This window comes from Tiliqua scincoides, chromosome 5 (assembly GCF_035046505.1).
Source record: "Tiliqua scincoides isolate rTilSci1 chromosome 5, rTilSci1.hap2, whole genome shotgun sequence".
NCBI classification, from domain to species: Eukaryota; Metazoa; Chordata; class Lepidosauria; order Squamata; family Scincidae; genus Tiliqua; species Tiliqua scincoides.
In genome coordinates this window covers 55,046,078-55,064,612 of record NC_089825.1, presented here as the reverse complement: position 1 = coordinate 55,064,612, position 18,535 = coordinate 55,046,078, and the positions used below count along the sequence as shown (strand labels likewise).

The following is an 18,535-nucleotide window of genomic DNA, read 5'->3' as shown; positions in this document are numbered from 1 at the left end:
GAGAGGAGTTTCAATGCTTGCTCCAAAAGCAGGAGAAGAGAGGTAGACTGACTCAATTCGTTCCATTTAACCCCATGTCTATGAGCTTTAAAAGGACCAGTGTGGCAGCTGGGGTAACCTAATAATGAAGAAGGCTAATTTGCAGGGATGGGAACTCGAGTCAGGTGACTCAAGAACATGTGTTGTTGATTCATGTACACTCTGGTCACCTGTGCCTAGGACTCTGGCACTGACTCAAGTCTGAAGCCACTGACTTGGCACACATGCAGATTGGAATCTGTCTGGGTGTGCTTGCTTACTTTTTTCACAGTGTGAAAGACCTTGTGGGTCTGTCATTCAGACCAGGCAAGCAGCAGGGAAGTTCCAGCCAGAAGGCAAGGAGCAGTTAATGTTTAGCTTTTGCATGGAGCAGGGAGGTGGGAGTGTGCTCTCTTGTCCATCTCTGAAGGAAGTGATGATCACTGGACGAAGGATGGGTGGTCTGATTTTTTTTTTTTTTTTGATGAGGGAGAGCAGAAGGAGTACCCCAAGGGGGTTTATGCCTTAGAATTGGCTGGACAACCAGGGAGGGGGAAAAAAGGAGGCGTCGAAGTTGGGGAGAGGAAGTTCATAGTGATCATGCTTTATAAGCTCATGGTTCCTGTGGGCTCCGTTATTATTTGGGAGGAGGAAGCCTCATTGAATGACCAACACAAATGGGACTACTTCTGAATAGAGCTGCAAAGGATTGGGTCATACTGGTAAGCCTCCCAGCTGCTGCACATGACCCTCCTCCCTCTTGCCGCTTCTTTCCCTGCTGTCACACAGTTCATCTCACTCCCTCCCACCTCATTTACAGATGGGACAGGGACTAAATAGCTAAAATGCTCTGGGTGACTCAGAAAGTCCACCCGTTAGGACTCATTTTCAAGTTGGGTCACAGGGGTCGGAGACCCATGACTCGATTCAAGCTGCACTGGACTCACCCATCCCTGCTAATTTGTGTTTTAAAGTTTGTTTTGCAGCCAAATGTTTTAGGCTTAAATCCAACATATACTTTCCTGGGAGTAAGCCCCATTGAACACAATGGAACTTACTTGTGAGTAAATGTGCACAGGATTGTGCTCTTAGTCTACTGCTATGTACCGTGGTCATTCCAGAAATTTGTAGACGAATTTACAAAACCACACTGACAAGTAGAAAAACAGTCCAGTTGAGTTTGGCACATGGCAAAGTAGATGAATGACAGCTTCAGCACATGCCCTGTTCAAAATTCAACCAAAATTTACTATTCCATATGTCATTCATCACTCAACCAATATACAGCATGACACAGCTCTTAAAGTCTCGTTCCTCTTCTAGACCGTGCTATAGGGTTTGGCAGCTGCCATTGAGGTTGGTCCTCCTACCTACTGCAGTATGTCCACTATTAGGATGTGTACATTTTGTGATTTTACAACATACAGTTGCATCATCTCACTACGCAATTCCATACCAAGCACAGAATTCAGCATTCTGAAAACTTCAGTTTTCTTTTCTGTCCTTTTTCTGAAGCATACTTTTTTAGCCCTTATAGCTGGCAAAGGGCTGCACAGGGGGCAGGGAAAGGGCAAGGAGGGGTGTAATGGGGCAGGGGTGCACGCAAAAAAGCCCACCTGCCCACCTGAGCCTCTTACTTATGTTTTTAAGGCCACATCTGGTTTCCCAACTCGGAAGGGTTTACATCATCCTGTCATCATCCTGCCATCGCATTATTGCGTCATCGCCACTCACTTCCAGGTGCCAGGGTGTTGCGATGGAGGTAAGTTTGCAAAACGCTGATATACATGGCAACGTGAATGCAGTCTAAGGAGACTAAAGTAGCGACTACTGTAAGCAGCCCAAAACCTGGGTAATGAACACATCATTCTCCATTTGTGTAAATTCCAAGGCTCCATAATAATGAAATCCTGCACAAATTAGAACATTTGGATGCAGAAAACCAGCTTCCCCCCTACCTCTGGATCACCAGTCATGGAACTGATTCCAGATTTGCACTCACTGACTGCACCGTCATTCTTGGCTCACGTACACCCAGAGGGAGAACTGAACTCTTCACATCAGAGTGAGGAGATGGAAAATGCTGCATTTGTTTAGTTAACAGTTTTACAGCCGCTTGGCTTCTGCCAGGAGGGACATTAGGTACAATAGACTCCCAGCACGTTCTTCACAATGAGCTGGCTAACACAGACATGCAAGATTCACCAAAATAGCACATTTATGTAAATAAAGCTAACAATTCTAAAAATTACAGAAGAGAAAGACCACCCCCTGAAGCAAGCAGAAAACATGATGTATTTCTGGGACAGTGAAATAAACACATTTATAAAGCTAGACCCAAATCTGTATGGCTGCTCCAAACTGAGGTCATAAGTCTTGGCAAGGCAGCACTGTGCCTTTGTTCTTACATGCTGCATTTATAACATTCCAGCTGAACAAGGCAATAGGTCAGCTTTCTTCCTCACTTTCTGCATTTTCAACAATGCAGGGTTGTACAAGAGTCTTGGTATTTCTTACTGTGAGTTCGTGCACAAAGATCAAAAGATCGGCAGTTTTATTTCATCTTAGGCTCACTTACACAAATCTACCAAGAACAGTGCACCAAAATCAGTGGGAGAGCCACTCTGGCAAATCAGGGGAATCATTTCAGGAAAGGTACTGGATGGTGCTGAATTTCTGAAGTGCCCCCAAGTGCAAACCTGCCTGGTTGTCTTAAGAAAACACTCCCCCGATGTCAAGTGTATGTGGATTCATTGTGGTCTCTCTGTGGTACTGAGAGGACAGACTTTAGATCTGCTCTTTTATTAAATATTCATGTTTTCTAACCCTGAATCCTACCATGGAAGAAAAAAAGGTTCTCTTGTTAAGCCATAGCAGGCTCCGATTCAGAGTCCAATCCTATCCTTCTCTTCCCCACTCGTGCAGCCACACCAAAAAGGAGCACCCTGTATCAGAGGAGCGGTGGGGGTGGATCAGGAGATTTCAGATGAAGAAAGGAGAACTATTCCCCCTTACTTCTCCATAAGTCTCAGGCTCTTCAGTGGGTCTCCTTGGACCTGTGCCATCTCTGTAGCTAGCTCAAGTCCAAAGAGGGGAAAGAGGTGGGTAGGCTGTGAAAAGAGGAGATCGGATCTGGTGCACATAATCACCACTGGATCTATCCCCTTGAACAGCCTCTTCATCCCCCATTCCCCCACTCTCCCTGCCCAGTTTTATTTCTTCCCTACCCATCCCACCATTGCTTTACCTGCTGTGGCAGATGTGGCAGGGTCTGTAGGAGGATGCAGAGCGCTCCTGCCTCTTGGGATAGTGCTCCCAAAATGCCCACCGACAGAGAGCACTGTGTATTATTGGCAGAAATTTTGTGACAGCCGAACTCTGTTTGGCTGTCGCAAATGCTTCTGCGCAACAGCCCAATCCTAGGCTATTACTGGCTTTTTTTTATCACACTTCACATTCATCAGGCAAACAGTGATCCCAGAAAACAACATCGTTAATTCATAAAAATTACTAAAGTAAAGTGGACAAGATCTGAAACCCAAACTTCTTTGACAATTGTTATAGTCTTTGTGAAATGAATAAATGCATCGACAAAAACTCAGTAGAATTAATGGCAGCCAGATTTTCCTGATTCATGCCAATTCCATTGATTTCAACAACAGAGTTATGCATGGATTTAGATGCACTTAAACTGGGACATGGTCATGTCTCTCTATGGGCAGTTCTTCAAATGAACATCAAATAAATTAACTAGACCGCAAACATGTATCAGTATTAAACTGCTACCATGACATGGATAATGTTCACTAGATAGTATCCCAAACAGCTTTTCCAAAATGTATGCAGATGAGTTGCTAATCCTCAATGTCAGTGATCTCCAAACCATGTCCCACTGCATGCCAAAACTACCTGTGTGGGTGTCTCTGTGGTGGCTGCTTTCCATTCCGCACTGCAGCTCCCACATTTTGCTACTTATCTTCTCAGAAACTTGCACCGGGTGACTGCTTCTGTTGCTAGTTGCCCTGGCAAGCTCTGCACTCCAATTTCCAGGTGGAAGTGACTGCCCAGTGCGAGTTCCAGAGAAGATCAGCAGTGAAATGTGGGGGCTGCATTATTTGTGGGGGCTGCAGTACGGAAGAGAAAGCCTCCACCATAGCCACACACCAGGACAGGTAAATTTGGCATGTTGGACCTGGCCCACAGGCCACAGTTTGAAGGCTACCGCTCTTTGCTAATCCTATAAATAGAATTGTGCCTGGGGTAAATATAATTGTTGGTAAACAGTGATAAATAATTATTATTACTGAGATGGAGATAATAATGAAGGCATTTAATTGAGAAAGTAGAAGTTGCCACATTATGAAACTTTCAATTACTAAAGTTGCAAAGAAAATTCAGTATATTTTCAGGAGGTAAATTTAGATGCATTTTTTTCCCCAAACTGGAATGTAACCAGAAATTGGGAAACTGAAGTCCAAGTGTTGCATTATTCATTGCATTCATTGCTTCAGTAAGCATATAGCCAGCACATTTTAAGTGTTCAAAATGCTTTATGTTGCAGTAACTTTGTGAAGAGTCCTGAAAAAGTAGCTCAGTGTTATTCCCCATATTTTAAACAAGAAGCCATAAAAAAACCTGATAGGGCAGTCCACATAAGGTCACATACACAAGATGAAACCACATGAGCTGCTAGTAGTGTCATCAGAGTATCTATTTCTTTTTCCCAATTAGCTGCAAAAGGCCAAACAAGATCAGGATCCTAGAAAACAGGGAGAAGGCTCAATGCCCCTCCATGTACAACTAGGCAAGACCCTTCCTCTAGCATAACTGGCACGCATAACAAGGCTTGCCTTGCTTGCAGGAAGACTGAGGGTGCAATCCTAACCTCTTATGTCAGTGCTTTCCAGCACTGACATAAGAGCAATACAGCTCTGAGGTAAGGGAACAAACATTCTCTTACTTTGAGGAGGCCTCCATGAGTGACACCCAACTGCCGGATGCAGCACATGTCCCATTGGCACCCCTATGCCAGTGCTGGAAAATACTAACATAAGGGGTTAGGATTGCTCCCTGAGAGATCAGGGAAAACACTGAAAATTCTTGCTTTCTGCCTATTTTGCAAGTGAGAGAAGACTTTGCATCACTCTCCACCCTATAGCAGCTTGACGCCTTCATCTGGGCAAATTGTGCAAGAACTCCCAGTAACAACAGCCCAAGCTGTAACTTCTACCACATTTGCATTGCTTTTCATGGAAACTGGGACAATGTTGGTGTAGAGAGGAGCTCCAGCATGACCCACGGCATCTCAGTGTAATAGTCAACAGTGTAAGTGCAATATAAGAAAGGGAGCCTTGATGACCAAATTACCAAAGATCTGAGCCCCCCCCCCCCCCAATTGCTAGGTCATCTGCATGGGCAACTGGTGCAAACATTTAAGACTAGGGTAGCAATGTTTGTTAGTCATCTTTAGTGTATTATGCTCCCAAGGAAAGCAAGGAGAATCAATGAGGAGTGATTGTTAAAGGCATCACTGGGAGTGTTTAAGGCATCCTGCCAAACTGCAGAGATAAGAGTAAACATAAATGCTGTGTCTGATTTAATTGCAGACAGTGTTCAGCTAAAGCTGTTTTGAGGGCCTGGCTTTTGAGCATTGACAAGGAATGATTGATAGCTCCTACTAGGCTTGTCAGCCAGATGCAAAGCAGCAAAGGTCATGTAAAACAAATACAGGGATCATATGAGAAGTTTATTACTAACAATATGCTAGCCTTCTGACAGCTATAGAACGAGAAAAACTATTTATTTGATTTATAATATCTATTTATTAAGGCACTGTCAGTACATCATTTTACTTTTTCAGTCCAGATACAATGCATCCTGTCAACCAATTCCACATCTTCCATTTTTGATGACTGTGAGTAGAAACCTGAATAAGTTGGAAGATGAGCAGTAACAAATAATGTTGTGACTCCACTGCACTTTCTTCACTGGTTTCTTTAACGAATGTCTTAACATTTTGGTTTCACTGAACTAGGAAACTTCATGGGCAGCCCAATCCTAACCTGCACTGGAACAGGCCAGTTAGATGGTGTTGAAGGTGGAGGGAAACTCAGAGCAAGAGCTCTGGAAACTATGACTGGAATCTAACCTGTATGTATGTAGGAGATTTAGTGTATGCCTTCACACAGCACATAACAGATCTATGGAATTCACTGTTTCAGGATACGGTCAGGTCACTAGCCTAGATGGCTTTTAAAGAGGATTAGACAAATGAAGGACTAAGAGCCCAATCCTGTGGTCTGCGCCGCACCTCTGTGGCGCGGACCACAGTCACAAACCTGCCGTAAGGAACATTTGCGGGGCTTACCGCCGGGCTTCCGCCAGAGGTGGCTCAGCTCCAGCCAGCGCTGAGCCACGGCCCAGCGGGCACCCGCGTTCCACAGCTCAGCGGTGCCTGTGACCGCCAGGCTGCAGAACAGGGAATGGGTGTGTTCCCAGGGGTGTGGGGGAGGCATTCCGAGAAGGGGGGAGGCGTGGTCAGGGGCATTCCCAGGGGTGGGGGAGAGGCGGGTCCGCGGAGCCAAGCTCCGCAGGATCCAGGGCGCTCAGGTAGGGCTGCTCACCCTACACAAGCGCCTTCACTTTAGCAGCAACCAAACAGTCGCCGCTAAAGTGAGTAGTCCCATTGCGGGACTGCTTCCCTTACTCGGGGGAAGGAGACGAACATCCCCTTCTCCCGAAGAGCCTCCCGCAGCAGCGCTGGAGGCTCTGGATCCGGCAGGTGCCCTTTGTGGAGCTGCCAGGTCCCGCAGCTCTGAGCAGCTTAGGATTGGGCTGTAAGGCTGCAATCCTATTCATACTTACCTGGAAATGAGTCCCACTGAACTCAGTGGGACTTACTTCTGGATATACATGCATAGGATTGTGCTGAAAATCTTTCAACAGTGACAAGTCACAATGGCTGTACACTATTTTTGGGTTTAGCAGCAGGATGCTTCTAAATACCAGTTACTGAGAAGCAATAGCAGGAGAAGGCTATTTGCCTTCATCGCCTGCTTGTGAATTTCCGTAGGCATCTGGCTGACCCATGGTGGGAAACAGGATGCTGAAGTAGATGCACCCTTGGCCTGATCCAGCAGGGTCCTTCTTAAGTTCCTATGTTTATATTATGAGCTCAGATAGTCAAGCAGAGGCGGGAGAGAAAACAGACTTGCAGTTGCAAAGAGGTTACTGAAAGAGAAAACAAGACTGCATTTCACAATTGATTAAAAATGAGGAGGACTGGGTGGGTTCCAGGTAGACGCTGCTCAGTTTGAGGGGAACCAATGCTCCTTTATTGACTAATACTGGTATGTCTGGTACTGGCATTCTCCTCCATATTTAACATAGGTGTTGTCTCTGCATGGAAGCAGAACAAGGTAGAAATTAAATGCTAAACTACCAAAGCAGGAGAACGGATTTTGCCACTTCAAATTTCAAGAAAGGAAACCACGGTTTGGAAAGCTCTCCTATGTTAAAATCTAACTGGAACTATCAAGTTAGAACAGCAGCGTTCCCAGAGGGGGGTACAGCACTAGCTTTTGCAGGCACCTCAACATGCCGTGTAAAGGCCCCTCCCCCTTGCCTGCAGAGCCATTCCAGGCAGCAAGAGCAATGAGGAGGAGATGCTTCTGTGTTGCTCTCGCTGCCTGGAATGGCTCTAAAGGTGGGGGAGGAGCCATATATATGGTGCATTGAGGAACCTGCAAAACAGGACTGTGGCCCCTCTTCTGGGAATGCTACTGAATTATAACAAAAAATGAGCTAGGATAGATTTTTCCCTGATGTGCATCTTTGGGGAAGGGCCTGGGAGATATTTTTACATTGTGGGGGAAGCATGCCAAACAGAAGACCCTACATGCAGTCTGAATCGATATGATCACACTATCACCTGAATTCTTTTCCAATTCATTCTTTGTCTAGAACACGCTATATGCACAATAACCTATTTCACAAAAAGCCTTCAGGTCTCCTGCAAGCTCACCTCTCAAGGAAACAGACCCCATAGCTGCTGTCCCTGATACTTCTTAAACTTGGGAAAGGAGGGCAATCCACACACATAGAACAAGCGCATTACCAGAGAAGAGTGGAACTGATTTAAAAATGAACTTCAACATTATGCTCAACAAAGAAGCGAAGGAGTTGCAGTTATGTCTTGCTACTACTGGTCTGGATGATTTGGGTGGAGAAGAAATATTAATGCCAACTGAAAATAACAGTGTAACTTATAAAAATATTTTGTGAAATGACTTTAAACATTTTAAGATAATAAAATGCTTCTGGTGTTTTAAGACAAAACTGTAGGAGGGAAGTAGCCTGGCAACGGAATGCTCAGCTGCAGAATTAATTCTTTCATTATTTGAATTATTTAATCATTTGAAAATTATATACTGTTGAGATGAACCTAAGGCTGTAATACTGTATTTAGATATATTTCCTATTGTTTGCAGTGAAACTTATGTGCAACAGTACATAGTCGTTGCCTCAATTCAGAGAGATAGTATTATCTTTCCCTTCTCCCTTTGAACAACCAGCAACATGTAATGTCTTTATCTTGAAAGATTAACAACCTGGCATCAAATCTCCCAACAAGGTTATCAAACTCCTAGTAAAGTCAGTGAACAAAGAGTGTGTTCATTAGTTTTTAGGAGGTGATAAAGTAGATTTCAGGACTACATTCCAGAATTTATTATGAAAACATCCTGGAAAGGAAAAGGCGAGGGAGGGATTCAAACGCAACAAAAAACAGTCCAAGTGGCACCCTAAAGACTAATAGCACAATCCTAGGCATGTCTACTCAGAAATAAGTCTCATTGAGTTGCATGGGACTTACTCCCAGACAAGCGTGTGTAGGATTATAGCCGAACTAATCTATTGTAGCACAAGATTTCATGAAACAGTATTCTCAGTGGGTCCTGCTTCAAGAAGGCTTATACCACAAAAATTATTATTATGTGCGACAAGACTCTTTTCCTATTTCAGACTAAGCAAGACTATTGTCTTGAATTTAACACAAGGTTAAAGACTCAACTGTGGAATTTTGTCAGAAAAGATCATCCACTTATACAGGTGTGTCCCCATATCTGCGGGGGATCTGTTCCACGGATCCCTCCTCCCGTGGATATGGAAACTGCGGATAAGGGGATACTATAAAAATAGAAGCCCCCACACTGCCTCCCCATTAACATTTTAAAAAGCTTACCTGGGTGAAGAGTTCTTGTTTAAAACCAGTCATCATAAGCATTTAAGTTTCTAGTACCACAGAACGGGCTGCCAGTAGCCTGAATGCTTGATGAAACTACCTCTAATGATAAACAAGAAGCAGTTAACTTCTGCTTCCTGTTTAATGTTAGGACTAATTTCATCAAGCATTCAGGCTACTGGCAGCCCACTCTGTGATACCAGAAACTTAAATGCTTATGATGACCTGTTTAAACAAGGAATGTTTGTCCCATAAGCTTTTAACAATATTAATGGGCATGGGGGGATCAGCAGATAACTGAATCCGCGGATACAAGATCTGCAGATACGGGGTTCTGCCTGTACTCTTCCAAGGGCTTGGGTCCAAAGGCCCTCTTCCTCATGTGAAAGGTTTCTTCCTCTCGTGGGAGTGCTGCTTCAGGCCAGATGCTGGACTTCTGGGTGAAAAAAACAAAATGATATCCTGTGATGCTTTTAAGCTCGGTCCATAACTTGTGCAACCTCATGCACAAGCAGAATCATGAAAACCGTTATAGAATCTATCTAGAATAGCACTGCATGAACTCTCATGCAACCTCGTAGGCATGCCTTTGCAGAACAGTGCTAGAGATTATTTTCCTCCTGCTCCTAGTTCTTTGGATTCAACCCAGTCATTGTCTGAAATTAGCAAGGACCAGAAGCATGGGCAGCCATGTCTGAATCTAGGCTTGGAACAATGTTTTCCAGTTCAAGATACTTTGCTGCAGTGTCTGGATCTAAAGAAGCTTTAAGTGAAACAGGTAGAAGATACAGTCCTGTTAGCCAAGCAAAGGCATAAAGGCAGGTCTGGACTATCCAAAAGTTTATGATTCCTGCCAATATGCAGAGACTCACAGCAAACATGCTAATTCTGTGCCTAAAGACTAAACAAACTCACTAGATCAGGCTCAGACCCTGAAGTTCTTGTTTCAAGCCGCCGAGTTCCTGACGTAGTAAATGGATAGCGTGCAGCCTTTTCTCAGTATAGGTACCACGTGCACTTGAATCCTGCAATTTTGCTCAAGCAGCTGCCATGGTCACAGAAGTCCTCAGATTTATTGGCACTTCAGGCCCAAAGAAGCAACATTGGTTTGGCTAGCTACTCTACAACAGAGAATGGACATTGATTCTCCTAAGAGAAAAACAAGATCATGATTTGACACAGTCCCTGTTTTCTAAAATGGAACCCTTTTTTCCCCCCCCCTTAATTTTGAATTGACGTTTGATAATGTCTAATAAAAAAGAAACACACATAGATAGGAAGTGTGTTTCTTTAAACATACAAAGCAGTGGCACACCCAAATAATAAAAAACACTAGGAAATGGAAAGTTCATGATTGTTGTTCATTATGATTATTTTCAGAAGCCCTGTCACCCCCCCAAATAAAAATACAGCAGAACCTCTTTAAGTTGACCACCCAAGGGACGGGAGGAAATTGGTCAACATAGGGAGGTGGTCAACATATGGGGGAAAAAGGCATTTAAATATAATCATGTTTAGCTCCCAGGACAACAAATGCAAGGCCACGTTATTATTTAGATTGGATTTTTTAAAAGTTTTATTGCAAATATCAATGAGAATTGATCCTCTTGTGATGCTTACTATTTATATCATCTATATCTATATCAAGAGACAGAGAATAAACAGCCCACAATCACTGTTTAAAAAAACCCCTGAAAATTCATGAGCTTAAAAAAAATTGTAAGTTAAAAACAAATACTTGGTTTCATAGCAAACAGGCAGACCAATGCTATCCCTTGCCACCCCATAGCATGTTACATAGCCCCAACAGCCCCCCTCCCCCCAAAAACCCCCACTTTTTTACTTAGGCTCCCTGGCCTCCACTGGGTCTCCTCAGATCCACTAAATGCCAGAAGGTGTTTGATACGGTCCCTCACTAAAAGCTGTTGAGAAAACTCCAAGTCAGGGAATAAGAGAACAGGTCCTCTCATGGATTGGGAACTGGTTGAGGACCAGGAAACAGAGAGCGGTTGTCAATGGGCAATTGACAAAAAAAGTGGAGAGAGGTGGAAAGTGGAGTGCCTCAAGGGTCTGTCCTGGGACTGGTACTTTTCAACATCTTCATAAATGACCTGAAAACAGGGATAAGCAGGGAGGTGGACAAGTTTGTGGATGACACTAAACTTTAATGAGTGGTGAAGACCAGAAGGGATTGCGAAGTTCTCCAGAAGGAATAGGCAGCAAAATAGCAGTTGTGTTTCGATGTAAGTGTAAAGTAATGCACTGGTGATGGGAACCAAAGTGAAAGGACAGTGGCTTCACTATGCACAAGCAACCTCATGTCCCTCACAACTTGGTACATGTCCAGGTACAATCAGCAGCCGGCACAGGTCTGTCGGCTATGTGCAGTGTGCCCACCTATAAAAACCCTTTCACACACGCACTAGCAGGCATAGGGGAGGGATTATCGCGTGGCTTCTTGCTTTTCCAAGACGGGACAAACCAGACAAAACACAGGCCCACAGTATTGTGTTCAGTGGGCAACTTACAGAGGGTTAATTAATACTCTGTGCAATGGCTGAAGTGGTCAAGATACAACTTACGGAGGTGGTCAATATAAAGAGAGGTTGGTCTCCCATAGTATATATGCAGTGTCTGTCCATACTGTGAAAATTAGGTCAACTTAAGGAGGTGGACAATATAGGGAGGTGGTCAACCTTGGAGGTTCTACTGTATTATAAAGCCTGGTTTAGGAGTCCTATGACAGATTATAAAATTCCATTCAAGAACCAGGAACAGAAATAATCTAATAAAATATAATAGGGTGTTACAGTATAAGATATACATGGTCCATTTAATTTAATGATATCCTGTTTAGTCAGAATTTATTAAAATACCACATTGTATATATTTAAAAATGAAACTTATTCTAAAACTGCATTTCATTTTCTGATATTGCTCACTCTCCCCTAACATCTGGATTTAACTAGTAGCTCGAAAACTCAAATATTAAGTTTAATAATTGCAGAAACTGTACAGTAACGCAAAAAAATTGATGGAGAGTTAGTTAAACGAATCATTAGAGGAATTAGTAGAATATTGATGTATCTTTCCTACCAGTTGAATGAGGAACTGTCCAGCACATGCAACAGAGTGACTGTTAATGGTAAGTGTTAACTTAAGAAAGACAGTGATAGGCTTGAGTTCAAAAATATAATTTCATTTTTGCAATGGCTCTTTAAACCCATTTTCTTTAACATAAACACTGAAAGTCATTTCCCAAAAGCAGTGGGTCTTTCAAAGTCATGAAGGGTAGATGCTGATGAGTCAGATAGCCTGATCTTGAGCCCAGGTAATGGCCATCACAAAAGTGCTGTAAGTCACATTGCATCAGCTGCAGTGTCGGCGGGAAGGCTCACGCCACTTGGCATTGGGCTTCCCCATCAGTGGCAGGAGTAGTTAGAGCAGCACATGATAAGCTCCCTGCCATGCAACGGGGAGGCATTTTCTGAATGGGAGAAAGGCGAGGAGGGGAGAAACTGGGTGGAGGGCAGGTGGTTCTTCTGATCTTACTCTAGTTCTTTAAGAGGGCAACCCTCTTGGTTGCACATTCTTTAAACAAATGTTTTTAAAGATAAACAGCAATGACTAACAGATCACAGCAAAGTGAAAAGCAGCACAGATGGGTAAGTAAACAAAATTTAAAGGGATCAATTTTTAATAAAGTATCACAAGGCCTCTCATTTCAATTAAACAAGTAAAATGCAGAGAAAGTTCATTTCCCTGGCTTCTTTACTAAAATAGCAACAAATACTAAGCAGTCATGACCCCACCATTCAGCCTGTTTCACAACTTGGTAAATACAGTTCAGTTAATTAAAGCCAACCTGCTAATTAGAGAAATGCATTTGATGAAGGGAATCAGCTAGAAAAGGTAATGCCATAACAGACGCATATTTGCTGACAAAGGAAAACTCATTTGGGATTCTTCCAGAATCTGCAGGAATTCTAAATATATTTCCCTCAGTCTATCCCATGGTTGTAGGGAGATGCAAATTCTTTCTTCATGGTCAGACTTCAGTTGTGAGGATACTCCTGCTCCCTAGTTCTTGTGGCACGCCTTTCGTGACCACTTAAAAAAGCCCCAAGATCTTCCACTAAGACCACCCTTTTAGTAATTGGAGATATTTAAGCGATGACAACTAAATACATTCCAGGTCTGCCATAACTGAATAATGATATGCAGACTAATTTAAGCCAACAACTGGAAAGACAATAAAATTAGATGTGTACAACATAGGGGAGAGACACAGACTGACCTTCACGTAGGCTGAGTAGCGGTTGCATTTCTCCTCCATATATGACAGCTGCAGCTGTTCTGCGATGTGACCTGTTGCTTCTCCAGAAGAGACAAAGTATACCCTGATCGGACTGCCCTTTTCTTTCTTTGCCACATCTGCTATCAGGTTATAGTTCAATTCTAAAAAACAAAAATTGACACAAAGCTATTTTCCATCAAACCACTTATTTGGAGGTGGGTGCTTGTGGTTTGTTTTAGAATTGCAGAGTGGTCACCGCTACCTTGTTGTAACTAGTCCTCACTAAAAAAAGTGGCTTACAAGTCCAGATCCATGCAAAAAATGTTGGTCGAAACACAACCACAAGCCCACAAAACTTAACAGGCCATAGGCCCATCTAGTCCAGCTTCCTGTATCTCTCAGTGGCCCACCAAAGGACTTGTGATCCTCTCACCAGGTTACAGTCTGTGAACCATGCTGCTACCAAGAGTTTCACAGATCACAAGTTTGAGCTTGTGTTCTGACAGACATTTTTAGCTACCAATACAGGAAGTGCATTAATGCACCTGGCAGGCCACAATATATATTGGTGGGTTACATTTGGCTTACTGGATATCATGGATTACACCTGCTCTAAAGAGAGCTCTTTCATTTCATAAAGGAAAAATGAGAACTTTAAATTCTGTACACACCACATGTACTCGGAGATTTCCAACACAACAAAACAGTATCTAGAAGTCTGTAGAAACCTTGAATGTTTAGTGCAACTGATACAAAAACACTGTATTGAGTAATTTCCTTTTACATTAATAAAAACATAAGTGCCCTGCTGGATCAGGTCAAGGTCCAACAAGACTAGCATTCTATCTCCCACGAGATCAAACAGGTGTCTCGAAGAAGCCACAACTGGACATGAAGGCAACAGTCTTTTGTTTGGGGGTGGGGAGAAACAGACTTCTCTTGAGTATAAATTTCCCAGCATTCCCTGAATTACTAGACAAGATTTTGGGTTTAGTAGTATAAAATCTGGCACTTCCCATTAAGATAAGAATATGGTAGATAGTACAGACACTGCAGACAACCACAAATCCAGTGGGGCTGTTCTTATGTTCTTATGTTCTTAAATAAAAGGATGAAGTGGCAAGATGTAGATGTGATGATTAACAGGTGGTCTCTAAGTCTGTGAGGCTGATGGCATAATTAGGCCAACTGTACTGTGAGGGAGAAGGAAAGAAAGAGGGAGGCAGGCAAAGACATCAGACACTGGTTCTGCTTCTGTGATTTTATGCTGTGGTTGGCAACCTTCAGTCTCGAAAGACTATGGTATAAGCCTACAGCACCTGGTATTCCCTGGTAGTCTCCCATCCAAGTATTAACCAGGCCTGCCCCTGCTTAGCTTCTGAGATCAGATGAGATCAGGCATGTGCAGGGTACGGCTGTTTTTAAATTTTTTTATTGTTACCCACAATGAGTGCCTCCTGAGCAGGAGGGGAAATGCAAGATACAATGTTTAGATACTTTAGAACAAGATACTCCTGCAAGGGAGTTGGAAGCATTGTAAGTGGGGGGGGGGGGAGAGTCCTATGGCAGCAACACAATCCCCAGGATGACATTGCTGCCAGGAGCAGGGGTTTTTTTTAACTTACCTGAGGGAGTGCCAGACCCTACGGGGGTGTGGGGAGCCCTGCGGACCCCTCTGCAGGCTTCTCAAGCCTCTGTAACAGTAAAAAAAAAAAAAAGATCGAAAACCAGAAGTGGTTTTCGATCACGTTTTTTTTTTACTGTTACAGAGGCTTGGGAAGCCCTGCAGAGGGGTCAGCAGGGCTCCCCGCACCTCTCTGGAGGCCAGCACTCCCTTAGGTAAGTTTTTTAAACCCCCCCCCCCCCACAACAGCATGATCCTGGGGACTGTGTTGCTGCCTCTCCCCACCCCTTAAAGAGGAAGGGACAAGTGCTTCCCTGGCTGGTGGGTTGCAAACCACCAGTTTGGGAACCACTGTTTTAAAAAAAAATAAATTCTGCTGCTGAAGCCAAAGTCAGCAACACTGAGTTTTTTCCTTACTGGTAATGAAATCATTTGCCAGAAGCAAGCAGAACTGCTGCTTTGCTCTTCTGAGATGGTGAGGGTCTGTGTCGGAAAAGGGTTGTAGGTCAATGTTAGAACACGTTTTGTATACCTGGGGGCATCTCCAAATAGGACAGACAAATTCTTGTTGAAAAACCTTTGTTGTCTGGCAGGGTTGACAATACTGAGCAAGACTGGACCAATGATCTGACTTCAAGTTAAGGCAGCTTCTATGTCCCTATGAGCAACATTTGTAAGAATTACTTACAGACAGAAAATATTTGAGTAAGGAAGCACTGGCAGTCAGGGAGGAGGAGGAGGAATTACTTATGAAATGACTTTCTCTCCCCCCCCCCCCAAAACTGCTGAGTGAAGTCATCTGGAGATCTGGGCTGCAGAGTTATCTAATATGACCATGACTTCCAGCTCTTTTTCATCTTATCATGGTGAGGCGCTGGAGACCCTGAACCAATGCTTCACAGCTGTATGGGACTAAATAAGGAAGAACAACAAGTGGCAGCTGAAACCAAGCAGGATGGAGAGTCTGTTAACTGGATGATCTGCCAGTCAGGAAGATGAGATTACATTCCGTCTTGAAAAAGCCATCTGGGGATGTTCTAGGGCTTCTTCTGGATGCCCAGCAGCCTCACTGGGGAGGACTACCATATATATGTTTTGGCTGATTCATTAATTGCAGCCTGTTTGAAAGGTCTCCATGGACTGGTCACCTCTTGGTTGAACTGTATTGCAAAGCACTCAATGTGGGGCTGCCCATGAACAACATTTGGAAGCTCCAGCTGACGCAAAATGCAACGCCCAGTTTGCTAAATGAACACCCATCCATGCTCAGTTGGATCACATCACACTTCATGTTATGCATTGGCTAACAAATCAGGGCTCAATTCAAGAAGCCGGTTATGACATTTAGAGAGCAATCCTCCCCCACCCACCCCTGGCGGGTTTAGCAGCACCAAAATCAGATGTGCCGTTAATCCCCTTACAACTCTGTAAGCCTTTCCACTCCTCAGACCTGTGCTACCAAGTTTGCTAGCTCACGTCCAAGAAGGAAAAGGGATGGGAGGCTGCAAGAAAGTGGGATAGGGTCCGGCACACACTACTGTCACTAGATCTACTTCCTCATGCAACCTCCCCACCAGTTATGCCCCCTCCCCACTCCTGTCCTACCTTTCCCACTGACCTACCTGCTCTGGTGGGCAGCAGGAGAGCTGATGATGTGGGCGCGAAGGCGCTGGCCTCCCCACTGGTATCCTGTCAGCGTGCTGCTAGGTCTCTCCTGAGACCTCTGGCAGCAGTCATGATGCCACAGGGTGCAGTGGTAGCCGGCACCACCACCTATAGGACTGGGGTGTCTGTCGCTAGTTTTTGCTGCTTGACAAAAATTGAAAAACAAGGGGTGTCAAGCATCTGGCAAACCACTATACATGGCTGGTGGCTTACATTCAGCTTTGAGGTTTGCATTATATCCAGTTCACAAAGGACATTTTAGATCACCCAACTTCATAACTGTCACCATGCAGCAAGATGCCTGAATGTAGTGGTTCACCACAAAGAAGGCAATTTTCTCTATATCACAATTGTTTAAAGAAAAAAGAAATGTAGAGAAAAAAAATCTACAATTTGCAGGATGACCCGCAGGGGCAATTAAAATGGCTTGCTAGCTCAGAGCAACAACAAGAACAATTTAAAGCACTGTCTGTTTGCTGGTCACGATGCTGACAGTGACTCTAAGAAAAAACAGAAATAGTTCGCAAAAAGCACGTCTAGCCCCAGCTGTACCCTCTCTCTGAGCAGCAGCTGACGTTTTAAATCTATTGAATAGAATATTTCACATCTTTCTCCAGTTTTCCTTTTGGCAGCCACAACCAATGATGTCAGAAATGAAAAATCAGAAAAAAAGTATTTAAAAAAACGTAAAACTTGCAAGCGTCACTAAAGTTGTAGTTACCAGCTGACTCACAGCATCCTTCTCATATATTGCTCACTGGAGAATCATGTAAAATTGAGTTCTCATAAATGAAGTTTTGGAAGTTCCCCCTCCCTTCAGAAAAGAGCAGATATTTCCATGTAGCACAGAGAGAGGGAGGGAGGGAGGCACGACAGCAAGGTCCCCTTCACAATCCTGGCAAAGATCAGTATGATTCTCCAACTCACAGCACAATCTTAAGGGCCGTGTACAACAGGTGAGCTTGTGATCCGCTGTTGTAAGTGACCCAGCAACACTGCAAATACTGCAATGCCATCACACGCATACTTTAAGGGGAAAATGGCACACAGTACTACATAAGTACCTTGTTAACCTCTTCAAAAACAGTGGCATGGCTCAGAGTCTTTCCCCCTTTCAATGAGGCTTCAGGGCAAACTGCAGCTCCTCCTCACAAGTACCATTCCCTAAGTTTTAGCCCTTGACTTAACTGCTCAGGAGCATTCCGTGATTTAGTGCTGAAAGCCTGCCTTCAACTTATCTGTGAGATCACCTTATAGGCAGTTATCTGCGGTAAAACATTTACAGCCCAGTCCTAACTAAATCATCATAACTCCATTGGACCAATGGAGCACATGCTGTATCCTGTTGGGGGCAATAAGGAGGCTTCCTCAAAGTAAAGGAACTTCTGTTCCCTTACCCTGGGACAAGCTTCTACGACTGCAATGGATCTCCTCGAATCCATGCCAGCTATTTTGCTGGTCCAAGTTCAAAGAGAATAAGGAAGAAGGAAGGGCCAACAAACAGGGTTAGGATCTGCTGCACATCAAGATTGGCTCTGTCCCATCCTAGCTCCTGCCCACCCTTCTTCCCACCAGGTAACAGCCCCCTTCTCCCCCACCCCCCCAGTCAGCTATGGACTTACATTTGCTGCTGGAGGTAGCCAACAGTGGGCTCTGGCACCACTACTGTTTTCAGCAGTGTATCCGAAAT

At 44.0% G+C, this 18,535-nt stretch overlaps 1 protein-coding gene across 1 annotated transcript in view; it reads right to left on the bottom strand.

The window, feature by feature from the left end:
- Positions 1–18,535, bottom strand: part of ITGA9 (integrin subunit alpha 9) — a 276,091-nt gene that overhangs the window by 171,002 nt on the left and 86,554 nt on the right. Inside the window, exon 15 of the mRNA XM_066627787.1 lies at positions 13,557–13,717. Coding sequence (XP_066483884.1) covers positions 13,557–13,717 — 161 coding nt within the window. The remainder of the gene's footprint in view (positions 1–13,556; positions 13,718–18,535) is intronic.